This window comes from Primulina eburnea, chromosome 3 (genome assembly GCF_022965805.1).
Source record: "Primulina eburnea isolate SZY01 chromosome 3, ASM2296580v1, whole genome shotgun sequence".
In the NCBI taxonomy this organism is placed as follows: domain Eukaryota; kingdom Viridiplantae; phylum Streptophyta; class Magnoliopsida; order Lamiales; family Gesneriaceae; genus Primulina; species Primulina eburnea.
The window spans coordinates 9,017,737-9,031,007 of NC_133103.1; the positions used below are offsets into that span (position 1 = coordinate 9,017,737).

Here is a 13,271-nt window from a genome sequence, read left to right on the forward strand (position 1 = left end):
ATTGCCTTAATTTAATTATAATTATAAAAAAAACGTTTTATAGGTTGCTTAAACAAATTTGGTACAAGAACGCTTGATAAATAGATAAATTAGTACACGGATTATTGTAAATTATTTAATTGATACATAATTTGAATAAAAGTCGATTCTATAATTAAACTAAATTGTTTTTAATCCAATTCTTACTAAATTCAATTAGGTACATATTTTAATTTTTATTTTTTACAAATATTATATTTATGATTGATACCCCAGGGATAAACCCATCAAGATCTGGCCCAAACTCCCGGCCCATCTCTAAGGCCCACAGGTGACTGGCCCATAACAAGCCCAGGTATTCTCCTATAAATACCAGGTTTGAGCGTATGATTAAGATTTGAATATTGTTTTCAGCAGCATCCTTAGCTGCTCCCCCCATATATCCTCGGTCACTGACTTGAGCGTCGGAGGGGCTATGCCAGGACACCCTCCTGGCCCCCTCTTAACGGTCTTTTTCTTGATTTCAGGCTCAGGGTCATCTTAAAGCCCACGTCTGAACTAGTGACGCTCGTTGGGATCGGACCCTAGATTTCCCGTGAGTATCACTTGGCGCCGTCTGTGGGAACTTTGAGTTGAGACGTAGAGATGTTAGGCAGGAGAGAAAGCAGAAGAGTTAACTCAGCGTCATCGCGTCCTCAGAGGGGACCCGAACCGTCTCATGTTGAAGCGAGGCAAGAACAACCCCATCAGGAGGCGAGAACAGAACAGCCTCGTCAAGAGAACAGGGTCGAGCAACCTCGTCCTAATGAAAATGTGAGGAACTTGACCCTAGAACAGTTGGGTCAATTTATCACCCGGATAGTGGATGAGGCCATGAAGAGGAATCAAGAGTCTATGTTTGCAGAAGATCAGACCGCTCGCCAGGAGCGAGAGGAGAATGTGGAGGGAAGTCAGAGTAGGGTGGAGGAGACGCGACCCCGCCCAAGTGAGGAGAATCCGGAGATGGAAGAGATGTGGAGGGAAATACGGACGCTGAGGCAGCAATTGGGAAACAGAGATGCAGCCCCCAAGAAAGGAAGTCCTTTTTCCCTCGCCATTTTGGAAGAGGGGCTTCCTCCAAATTTCCGACAGTCAAACGTTGGAGAATATGATGGACATACGGACCCCGAAGAACACTTGGGGAGGTTTGAGAACATAGCTCTGTTGCATCAGTATTCAGATGGAGTCAAGTGCAGAGTGTTTCTGGGCACTTTGGTGAGGTCAGCCCAGCAATGGTTTAATTCCTTGCCGCCCAACTCCATATGCTCTTTTGAGGATTTCTCAGCTGCTTTCTTGCACCGGTTCGCTAGTAGCAAAAGGCACCAAAAAAACTACTTGAGTTTGTTTGTAATGAAACAGCAAGAGGGTGAAACTTTACGGGAGTTTGTCCAGCGCTTCAACAACGTAGCATTGGAAATACCAGCGGTCACTCCTGACATCATGATAAGTGCCTTTACCCAGGGACTTAGAGGAGGGGAGTTTTTCAAGTCGCTGGTCAAGAAGCCTCCGTCGAGCTATGATGATCTGTTGGCTCGAGCTGAGAAATATATAAATCTTGAAGATGCCCAGCGGCATAAGAGAATGGAGCAGCGACCTGGGAGGAGTGGAGTTGAGGGAGCGGAAAGAGGAAGTAGGAAGAGACGCGCGGGCGAGAAAGAGGATGATAAGATTAGGGACAAAAGACAATTCTCATCACATGTTCCTCTGAATAGGAGTCGTGACGAGGTGATGGAGGTGAGGGAGCCCGGGGAAAGGTGGGAGAAGTCGCGAAGGGCTAAGAGCAGTGCTAGGTTGCCTTCGCGGGACAGACGAGAAAGATCTGCATCTGGGAGTCGACCGAGGTCTCGCCCGTCCCCTAGGCGTGGTCAAGGCCCTCCATGGATAGATCAGAGGGTCGGGGAGCAGAGAGATGAAGGTCGAGGTCAAGGTGTTCCTCAGGAACTCGTCGAACCGAGTAGAGGAATGAATGAGGATAACCACCCTACGAGAGGAATGATTCATATGATCTCGGGGGGTGCTACTGATGGAGACTCTGGGTAACGCTCTAAAGAGGGATGGGAACGCTTACCACCTTAGAGAATATCTTTACTTCATTTTTGATGTATTTCGTTCCTGAATTTGTCTTACGTTATCAGTTGATATTTAATAAAGCCAAGTTCTTATATTAAATCTGTGGATGCTGTTGTATTGTGATGATGAAAAGAATTAAATTTTCCTGCTAAGGCATCGCCTAGCAGAGGAGCAGAGTTGAGGAGGAGAATTTCTATTTTCCTGCTGAGGCCCGGCTCAGCAGAGGAGTTAGAGGGTGGAGGTGTTGAATCTTTATTTTCCTGCTGAGGCCCGGCTCAGCAGAGGAGTTAGAGGGTGGAGGTGTTGAATCTTTATTTTCCTGCTAAGGCCCGGCTTAGCAGATGAGTTAGAGGGTGGAGGTGTTGAATCTTTATTTTCCTGCTAAGGTATCACCTAGCAGAGGAGTCAGAGGGTGGAGACGTTGAATCTTTATTTTCCTGCTAGGGCCCGGCTTAGCAGAGGAGTTAGATGGTGAGGAGGTTGAATTTCTATTTTCCTGCTAAGGCATCACCTAGCAGAGGAGTTAGAGGATGGGGGTGTTGAGTTTCTATTTTCCTGCTAAGGTGTCGCCTAGCAGAGGAGTTAGAGGGTGGAGATGGTGAATTTCTATTTTCCTGCTAAGGTATGACCTAGCAGAGGAGTTAGAGGGTGATGGTGTTGATTTCTATTTTCCTGCTAAGATGTCGCCTAGCAGAGGAGTTAGAGGGTGAAGGTGTTGATTTTTATTTTCCTGCTAGGGTGTCGCCTAGCAGAGGAGTTAGAGGGTGAAGGTGTTGATTTTTATTTTCCTGCTACGGTGTCGCCTAGCAGAGGAGTTAGAGGGTGAAGGTGTTGATTTTTATTTTCCTGCTAAGGTGTCGCCTAGCAGAGGAGTTAGAGGGTGATGGTGTTGATTTCTATTTTCCTGCTAAGGTGTCCCCTAGCAGAGGAGTTAGAGGGTGGAGATGGTGAATTTCTATTTTCCTGCTAAGGTCTGACCTAGCAGAGGAGTTAGAGGGTGATGGTGTTGATTTCTATTTTCCTGCTAAGGTGTCGCCTAGCAGAGGAGTTAGAGGGTGGAGATGGTGAATTTCTATTTTACTGCTAAGGTATGACCTAGCAGAGGAGTTAGAGGGTGATGGTGTTGATTTCTATTTTCCTGCTAAGGTGTCACCTAGCAGAGGAGTTAGAGGGTGGAGATGGTGAATTTCTATTTTACTGCTAAGGTGTCACCTAGCAGAGGAGTTAGAGTGTGGTGACGTTAAAATTTTATTTTCCTGCTCAGATGTCACCTAGCAGAGGAGTTAGAGTGTGGTGACGTTAAAATTTTATTTTCCTGCTAAGACCCGGCTTAGCAGAGGAGTTAGAGGGTGGAGGTAGTGAATTAAATTTTCCTGCTACGGCATCGCCTAGCAGAGGAGCAGAGTTTTGGAGAAAAAAAAAATTTTTTTATTTGGTTAGTCGATGACGAAAGATGTTGGGGGAGCAGAGTTTTCAGAAATCACACAACCCTTCGCAAGGGAATATATCAAAATTCTCATCACTGGGCGAGCGTGGCACGGGGCTGGGCGAGCGTGCCGAGGTGTTGGGCGAGGTGCTGGGGCGAGGGCGAGGTGAGTGATGGCATAAGGCGAGGCGAGAAGGGGCTACGGGCGAGAACGATGTGGGGCGAGCGTGGCACGGGGCTGGGCGAGCGTGCCGAGGTATTGGGGGGAGGGCGAGGGCGAGGTGAGTGATGGCGTAAGGCGAGGCGAGAAGGGGCTACGGGCGAGAACGATGTGGGGCGAGCGTGGCACGGGGCTGGGCGAGCGTGCCGAGGTGTTGGGCGAGACGCTGGGCATGGCTTGGGCGAGCTAGTGGCTTGGGCGAGACGCTGGGCATGGCTTGGGCGAGCTGGTGGCTTGGGCGAGGTGCTGGACGAGGACGGGCGAGCTAGTGGCTTGGGCGAGACGCTGGTGGCTTGGGCGAGGTGCTGGACGAGGACGGGCGAGCTAGTGGCTTGGGCGAGACGCTGGGCATGGCTTGGGCGAGCTGGTGGCTTGGGCGAGGTGCTGGACGAGGACGGGCGAGCTGGTGGCTTGGACGAGACGCTGGGCAGGGGGGCGGCGAGGCAGGGGCGAGCGTGGCGAGGGGATGGCGAGGAGGCAGGGGCGAGCGCGAGGCAGGCGGCGAGCGTGATGGCGTCGGGGCGAGCTCGGCAGGTGGATGTGTAGGGCGCTCGGCATGGGCGAGCGTGCAGCGTGGCAAGCAGCGAGCGGGAAGGCGTCTGGGCGTGCGCGGCATTGCGACTCGACGAGGGGCGAGCGTGCGGCAGTGACGAATGACTGGAAGAAAATGCACAACTCGCACCCGGTAGACCTAGAACAATGCAATTAATCGAACTTTGAACCTACGATTCAGTTCGACTCGGGAGGGGGAGACTGGTGATGTGGGGACCCGGGCTCTAAATCTTTTTCTTGGGATTAAATGGATTGTTATTAAAAACGTGGGTCAAATTTTTGCTTTTTACATTAAATCAAATGTAACTAAACAACATAATTCTTAGCTTAACATACAATATAAACATGAAGTACAAGTCTTGTTCTTACAACTAGTGTTCAATACCATCTATAAACAAACGGTAGTACAAGTCTAACAAAAGAACCACTAGTCCTCTGCTCCGCCCGAGATCACCACGCTATCCCGATCATCTCTGTCTTGACCCAAATCCTGCCCCACCTGTTGTTATGCACACATACAGACATAACAACAGCCGGAAAACCGGTGAGAACAAATCCCAGTATAAACATGTGAACATGCATATAAATACTATAAAACATGAAACATGCTGATATGAATGTCATTCATATAAAATCATGAAATGCGAGCCTAATCATGTCTAGATGCGACTCGACTAAAACTCTAGGGATCCCGGTGTGAATAAGACGATCTATCACCTACCCTCCCAATCGGGGTGACGGTACGTCTTATTCCTAGACTTCGGCCTGATCTGTATCCACGTCTACAATAGGGGGGTGATCTTCCCCTAAGCTGGGATACAACCGAACGTCTAGAAGTCTGACTGATCTCCAGACTGTCCTATCTTAATGCATGAATACAAAATCTGTAAACAAGCATAATCATCTAATGCAATGTAACATGATCTGTAAACAAAGCATAATAGGAATTGAATACAAGTTCTAATAAACATCTAATGCAATGTAACATGATCTGTAAACAAAGCATAACGAGATTTGCATATAAACAAATCTATCATAATACCTATATCAAGATATAAACAATAAAACTCGTATGTGATTTTAGTTGGGAAACTCAAATGTGATCTTATTTGAGTCGTGATTCCCCAAAACAAAGCATGTAGTATACCTTCCGTCGTAGAATTGCTGTCACAGTCGTGAAGATGAATCTGCAATAGAAATGATTCTTAACACTTCTTAAGAAATGTTTCTAATGTTTTCAAATCTGACGAAACTTCGCCTCTATTTATAGGCAATGATCGGAAGATCCGATCTACTTCGGACGCTCCGATCTGACACCCTTCGGACGCTCCGAACGTACTTCGGACGTTCCGAATCCTGCATGTCTTCCACGTCTCTAGCCAACTGTCTCGGATGATCCGAACTATGATCGGTCGATCCGAACTCTGCATGCCATCCATGTGTCCAGCCACCTGGCTCGGACGCTCCGAACTCCGAACGGACGATCCGAACGCATCGGACGATCCGATCCTGGTTCGGTCCTTCCGGTCTTACCGAAATATAAATACTCCAATATTCTCGATGCCGGTCAATCTAATTCTCAATAGATATCAACACTATCATATTCTCAATCATAATCCAATACAGTACTTCTGTCCTAACAAGTCATAATCATACTGAAAATCATATATGATATCATTTCTTATTTCTTATGGTTATGTACAATCTTCACAACATATCTATGAATTCGTACATGTCAATCATTGCTCTGGGCATTACATTTCTCCCCCTCTAAGACAGAAGTTCGTCCTCGAACTGAAGTAACAATACAAAGTATCTAAAACAGTTTGATAATCTAAAACTGAATACATACTCATATCATATAAATAACTCGGGGTGTTTCTGCCTCATGTTTTCTTCCGTTTCCCACGTCGCTTCCTCAATGCCATGTCGACTCCACTGAACTTTCACAAGTGGAATGGTCTTCGTTCTGAGCTGTTTGTCCTTTCGATCAAGAATCTGTATCGGTCGTTCTATATAGCTCAAGGTGTGATCAAGTTCAGCTTCGTTCGGTTGAATAACATGAGAAACATCTGGCATATATCTGCGTAACATTGATACATGAAATACGTCATGTATTCCGGATAAGGAAGGAGGAAGAGCAAGTCGATAAGCTCGATCGCCAATCTTTTCAAGAATCTCGTAAGGACCAATGTATCGAGGAGAGAGTTTTCCGCGTTTGCCAAATCGAACAACGCCTCTAAATGGAGAAATCTTTAAAAACACTCTATCTCCCGCCTCAAATACTAACGGTCTACGTCTGATATTGGCGTACTTTGCTTGTCGATCTTGTGCTGTCTTCATTCGTTTCTGAATGATCTTTACCTTCTCAGTCATGTCACGAATCATATCTGGTCCAAGTTCTGGTACTTCTGAAACGTCGTCCCAATATAGTGGAGATCTGCACTTCTTGCCATACATAGCTTCAAACGGTGCCATCTCAATGCTCGTCTGATAGCTATTATTGTACGAGAATTCGCAAAGAGGTAGGGAATCTTGCCAACTAATGCCAAAATCTAGTACGACGGCTCTCAACATATCCTCTAATGTCTGGATAGTCCGTTCTGACTGTCCGTCTGTCTGAGGATGGTAAGCAGTGCTAAGGTGTAAGGTCGTACCTAACGCCTGCTGTAAACTGTGCCAGAAGTGTGAAGTGAATCGTGGATCACGATCTGATACGATAGACTTCGGCACTCCATGCAGTCTGACTACTTCACGAATATAAATCTCCGCCATCTGATCCTGTCTATACGTCATTCTATAAGGGATGAAACAAGCAGATTTGGTCAATCTGTCAATAATGACCCAAATCGCATCGCAACCTCTGGATGATCGAGGTAACTTCGTCACGAAATCCATGGAAATGTGGTCCCATTTCCATTCTGGAATGGATAAACTCTGAAGTAAACCCCCCGGCTTCTTCCTCTCGGCCTTCACCTGTTGGCAGTTCAAGCATTTAGACACAAATTCGGCAATGTCTGACTTCATTTGTTTCCACCAGAATTGGGTCTTCAAGTCATTGTACATCTTCCTGCCACCAGGATGAATGCTGAACCGACTACAATGTGCCTCTGTCAGAATCTGCTGCCTCAAATCTGCAACATCTGGCACAACTAGACGGTTATTCACGTACAACACATGATCTCGTACCTGATATTCTGATACATGCCCTGATCTGACCATTTGGATTGATTTCTGCACATTCTGATCGGTTCTTTGTGCTTCCTTAATCCTCATAATCAAATTGGGCTCAACTTGGATCGTAAAAAGTCGTAGTGGCTTACTATCTGTATCAAATTCTAATCCAGACATACAGCAATTTTCAACTAACTTGTTAACACCTATCGTCGATAAGGACAATGAACATACCTTACGACTCAAGGCATCTGCTGCTGCATTTGACTTACCTGGATAATATTTGATTTCACAGTCAAAGTCTTTCAGAAGATCTAGCCATCTACGTTGCCTCATATTCAATTCTGATTGAGAAAATAGGTACTTTAAGCTTTTGTGATCGGAAAAGATCTCAAATTTCTCGCCATAGAGATAATGACGCCAAATCTTTAATGCAAACACGATAGCCGCCAATTCAAGATCATGAATGGGGTATCGAACTTCATGTGGCTTCAATTGTCTCGAGGCGTATGCGATCACATGACCTCGCTGCATAAGAACACATCCCAAACCTCTATGAGAAGCATCACAATATACAACAAAATCACCTGTACCTGAAGGTATCGTCAATATTGGAGCACTGGTCAGCCTTTTCTTCAATTCAACAAAGCTAGACTCACACTCCTCTGACCAAACAAATGGTGCATTCTTTTGTGTTAATTGAGTTATTGGTTTTGCAATACTGGAGAAATCTCTGATAAATCTTCTGTAATATCCGGCTAAGCCCATGAAACTGCGTATTTCTGGTACAGAAGTCGGTCTCGACCAACTAATCACAGCTTCCACTTTACTCGGATCAACAGAGATACCATCTCCCGAAATGATATGTCCTAAGAAGACAACTTTATTCAACCAAAACTCACACTTTGACAATTTAGCATACAGTCGCTCATTTCTCAACGTCTGCAACACAATTCTGAGATGCTCTGCATGCTCATTTCTGTTCTTCGAATACACCAAAATGTCATCAATGAAGACAATCACAAATTCATCTAGATATCTCTGAAACACTTGGTTCATCAAGCCCATAAATACCGCAGGAGCATTTGTTAAACCAAAAGGCATGACAATAAATTCGTAATGTCCATACCTGGTTCGAAACGCTGTCTTTGGTATGTCTATATCTCGAACTCTGAGCTGATGATAACCAGAACGTAAATCAATCTTAGAATAGACCGAGGATCCCTGCAACTGATCAAATAGGTCATCGATCCTAGGCAAAGGATATTTATTCTTGATCGTTGCCTTGTTCAACTGCCGGTAATCGATACACAACCGCATCGACCCATCTTTCTTTCGCACGAACAGCACCGGAGCGCCCCAAGGAGATACACTAGGTCTGATATATCCCTTGGCTAGAAGATCTTCTAATTGTGCTTTCAATTCTTTGAGTTCGATGGGTGCCATCCTATATGGAGCTCTCGAAATAGGTACGGTACCTGGCGCAAGTTCAATGCTGAAATCTATCTCACGAACCGGAGGTAATCCTGGGATCTCATCTGGAAAAATATCTGGAAATTCCCGTACTACTGGTATATCTGTCAACGCCGGGCTCGACTTCTGCATATCTACAGCATAAATAAAGAAACCATCCGCTCCTTTCTGTAACAATCTGTTCATAGTAAGAGCCGAAATCAAGGGAATCCGAGATCTGGAACCCTTCCCGTAGAATTTCCACTCGTCTGTCATCTCGGGTCTGAATCTGACAATCTTGTGGAAACAATCCACGGTGGCTCTGTACTTCGTTAGCATGTCAATACCGACTATACAATCAAAATCAGCTAGACCCAACACTATACAATCTAGGTCAATCTCATGCCCCTCAAACTGTAGAATGCAATGTCTAACCGTAGTTACAGATATTAATCCACTTCCCAACGGAGAATTAATAGACACAACGTCTAACAAAGACTCAACAGGCAATGAATGCAACAATGCAAATCGTTCTGAGATGAATGTATGCGATGCACCTGTATCTATCAAGATATAAGCAGGATAACCATAAAGGAGACAGTTACCTGCTATAACATCATCTGGTGCATCTTGTGCTTGCTCCTCTGTCAACGCAAACACTTGGGCCTGTTGCCTCGGAGGTTGAGTCACAGTCTGACTACCTCGGCCTCTGGGTTGAGTCGGTGCCGGTGGAGGCTGGAAAGAGTGAACCGACGATGCCTGCCGCTCAAACTGAGGTACTGAACCGGATGCTCTTCCACTCTGGCCTTGCTGTACACCTCTCTGTGGACAGACTTTGGCAAAATGCCCTGGTTGCCTGCAATAGTTGCATCTCCCTGTCACCCCTTGACACTGTTCAGTCGCATGCTTTCCTCCACAGGAACTGCAATAACCACCGATAAACCTTGAACTTTGATCAAAACCACTCTGTTTTGATCCGCTGGAGCTCGACGAACTGCTCCCTGGTCTTTTAAACTGTTTCCCCTTCGCCTTCAGCTGTTCTTTGCGTCCACTACCACTACCACCACTTTCGAATCGAGGAGGAGGAACTTGGGATGGAGGTAGTGGCGATCTTGGACTTGGTGCAACATACGAAGCACTCCGTTGTCTAAGCAATCCTGCTTCAGCTCCTTTGGCACGATTCAATGCATCCGAGAAGTTATCGGGTCTCCCAGTATTGACTAACGTAAAGATATCTGGATTCAGGCCATTTATAAACTGATCCGCCATGGCCTCGTCATTTCCTGAAACATGGGGTGCAAAACGAAGCAAAGAAGAGAATTTAGCAACGTACTCCTCAATGTTCAATGGTCCTTGCCTCAGGTTTGCGAATTCAGCGCCTTTATCTTTACGGTAGGATACAGGGAAGAATCGCTGATAAAACTCGGTCTTGAATATCTTCCAAGAAATTTCGGTACCCCGCTGCTCTAAAGCTCTCCTAATGTTCAACCACCAATTCTTTGCTATATCTTGCAATTGATGGCCAATTAGCTTGATCCTCTTCTCATCACTGTACTCCAACGAGTCGAATAACATCTCAATATCTTCAAGCCAACTTTCGCACTCGATGGCATTCTCGGTACCTTTTAAAGTGGGAGGTCGAAAGGATTGGAATCGCTTCAGCAACGTCTCCATAGGGGTCGCCGTAACATCCATAGAATCTCCGGATGTACTCCCCTGTTCTGGCGCTGCTGGTCGTAGAGGAACTGCTGCTCTTCTAGGAGGCATATCTAATAAACCAACGGATTAGTATACAAAATATACAACTGTCTCAGCCCTCCTCTGGTCATTTACCTCTGATCCAGAATCAGTTCTGATTCAGTCAATCACATGCTGAAATTAATCAAATACCAAACAACATGTAATAAGAAAGCAATAATCATGCTAGCACATCATCAAGCAAGGAAGAAGACTCGATCTACCCCGCTCATTCTATCCTATCTTTAGTCTAAAGGAACTACAAGCTCTGATACCACCTGTTGTGGGGACCCGGGCTCTAAATCTTTTTCTTGGGATTAAATGGATTGTTATTAAAAACGTGGGTCAAATTTTTGCTTTTTACATTAAATCAAATGTAACTAAACAACATAATTCTTAGCTTAACATACAATATAAACATGAAGTACAAGTCTTGTTCTTACAACTAGTGTTCAATACCATCTATAAACAAACGGTAGTACAAGTCTAACAAAAGAACCACTAGTCCTCTGCTCCGCCCGAGATCACCACGCTATCCCGATCATCTCTGTCTTGACCCAAATCCTGCCCCACCTGTTGTTATGCACACATACAGACATAACAACAGCCGGAAAACCGGTGAGAACAAATCCCAGTATAAACATGTGAACATGCATATAAATACTATAAAACATGAAACATGCTGATATGAATGTCATTCATATAAAATCATGAAATGCGAGCCTAATCATGTCTAGATGCGACTCGACTAAAACTCTAGGGATCCCGGTGTGAATAAGACGATCTATCACCTACCCTCCCAATCGGGGTGACGGTACGTCTTATTCCTAGACTTCGGCCTGATCTGTATCCACGTCTACAATAGGGGGGTGATCTTCCCCTAAGCTGGGATACAACCGAACGTCTAGAAGTCTGACTGATCTCCAGACTGTCCTATCTTAATGCATGAATACAAAATCTGTAAACAAGCATAATCATCTAATGCAATGTAACATGATCTGTAAACAAAGCATAATAGGAATTGAATACAAGTTCTAATAAACATCTAATGCAATGTAACATGATCTGTAAACAAAGCATAACGAGATTTGCATATAAACAAATCTATCATAATACCTATATCAAGATATAAACAATAAAACTCGTATGTGATTTTAGTTGGGAAACTCAAATGTGATCTTATTTGAGTCGTGATTCCCCAAAACAAAGCATGTAGTATACCTTCCGTCGTAGAATTGCTGTCACAGTCGTGAAGATGAATCTGCAATAGAAATGATTCTTAACACTTCTTAAGAAATGTTTCTAATGTTTTCAAATCTGACGAAACTTCGCCTCTATTTATAGGCAATGATCGGAAGATCCGATCTACTTCGGACGCTCCGATCTGACACCCTTCGGACGCTCCGAACGTACTTCGGACGTTCCGAATCCTGCATGTCTTCCACGTCTCTAGCCAACTGTCTCGGATGATCCGAACTATGATCGGTCGATCCGAACTCTGCATGCCATCCATGTGTCCAGCCACCTGGCTCGGACGCTCCGAACTCCGAACGGACGATCCGAACGCATCGGACGATCCGATCCTGGTTCGGTCCTTCCGGTCTTACCGAAATATAAATACTCCAATATTCTCGATGCCGGTCAATCTAATTCTCAATAGATATCAACACTATCATATTCTCAATCATAATCCAATACAGTACTTCTGTCCTAACAAGTCATAATCATACTGAAAATCATATATGATATCATTTCTTATTTCTTATGGTTATGTACAATCTTCACAACATATCTATGAATTCGTACATGTCAATCATTGCTCTGGGCATTACAGGTGATACCCCAGGGATAAACCCATCAAGATCTGGCCCAAACTCCCGGCCCATCTCTAAGGCCCACAGGTGACTGGCCCATAACAAGCCCAGGTATTCTCCTATAAATACCAGGTTTGAGCGTATGATTAAGATTTGAATATTGTTTTCAGCAGCATCCTTAGCTGCTCCCCCCATATATCCTCGGTCACTGACTTGAGCGTCGGAGGGGCTACGCCAGGACACCCTCCTGGCCCCCTCTTAACGGTCTTTTTCTTGATTTCAGGCTCAGGGTCATCTTAAAGCCCACGTCTGAACTAGTGACGCTCGTTGGGATCGGACCCTAGATTTCCCGTGAGTATCAATGATAAATGAGTATCATTTTTTATATTAAACTCAAACTATTAATTAAAGCAAATATTAGGATCAAACGATTATTATTATGTCTAAAATTATAATCAAGACGTAACTTTATTTCTTTATGGTTGTGGCAACGTAGACTTCACATACTTGGATGATGAAGGGTCAGGGTTGTTAAGCCATGCGTGAAGAGATGTGTGTGTCTATTGATTGTGTTGTCTCGTATCCTTATAGATCAATTTCACTATTTTCCTACCGTTGTTCATGCCTCCACCAAAGACAATACTAAGTCCTAAGATTGTAAAACTAAAGTTTTCTAGTGGAATATCATCCTACATTTGCAAGAAATGAACTCATGGATAGATTAATAAATGTTTGAACTTCCATGCACAAATTTGTGTATATTTATTTTATCACATTTATTTATTTTACTGCTTCGACTTTTATAGTT

General features: G+C 44.6%; 1 protein-coding gene across 2 annotated transcripts; it reads left to right on the forward strand.

Annotated features, from left to right (window-relative positions):
- The first annotated feature begins 466 nt into the window (after window positions 1–466).
- On the forward strand, window positions 467–3,191 carry LOC140826080 (uncharacterized). 2 transcript variants are annotated; one of them, XM_073188188.1, is made up of 2 exons: window positions 467–2,329; window positions 2,801–3,191. In XM_073188188.1, the coding sequence occupies exon 1, from the start codon at window positions 625–627 to the stop codon at window positions 2,056–2,058; it is 1,434 nt and encodes a 477-aa protein (XP_073044289.1). In that variant the 5' UTR covers window positions 467–624; the 3' UTR covers window positions 2,059–2,329; window positions 2,801–3,191. The 2 variants fall into 2 exon arrangements, with proteins under 2 accessions (XP_073044289.1, XP_073044290.1); XM_073188189.1 differs by having other exon boundaries at window positions 2,917–2,952.
- Window positions 3,192–13,271: the final 10,080 nt, after the last annotated feature.

Excerpts from the sequence above, each read along its gene's own strand:
- LOC140826080 (XM_073188188.1), top strand. The coding sequence starts at position 625 with ATGTTAGGCAGGAGAGAAAGCAGAAGAGTTAACTCAGCGTCATCGCGT.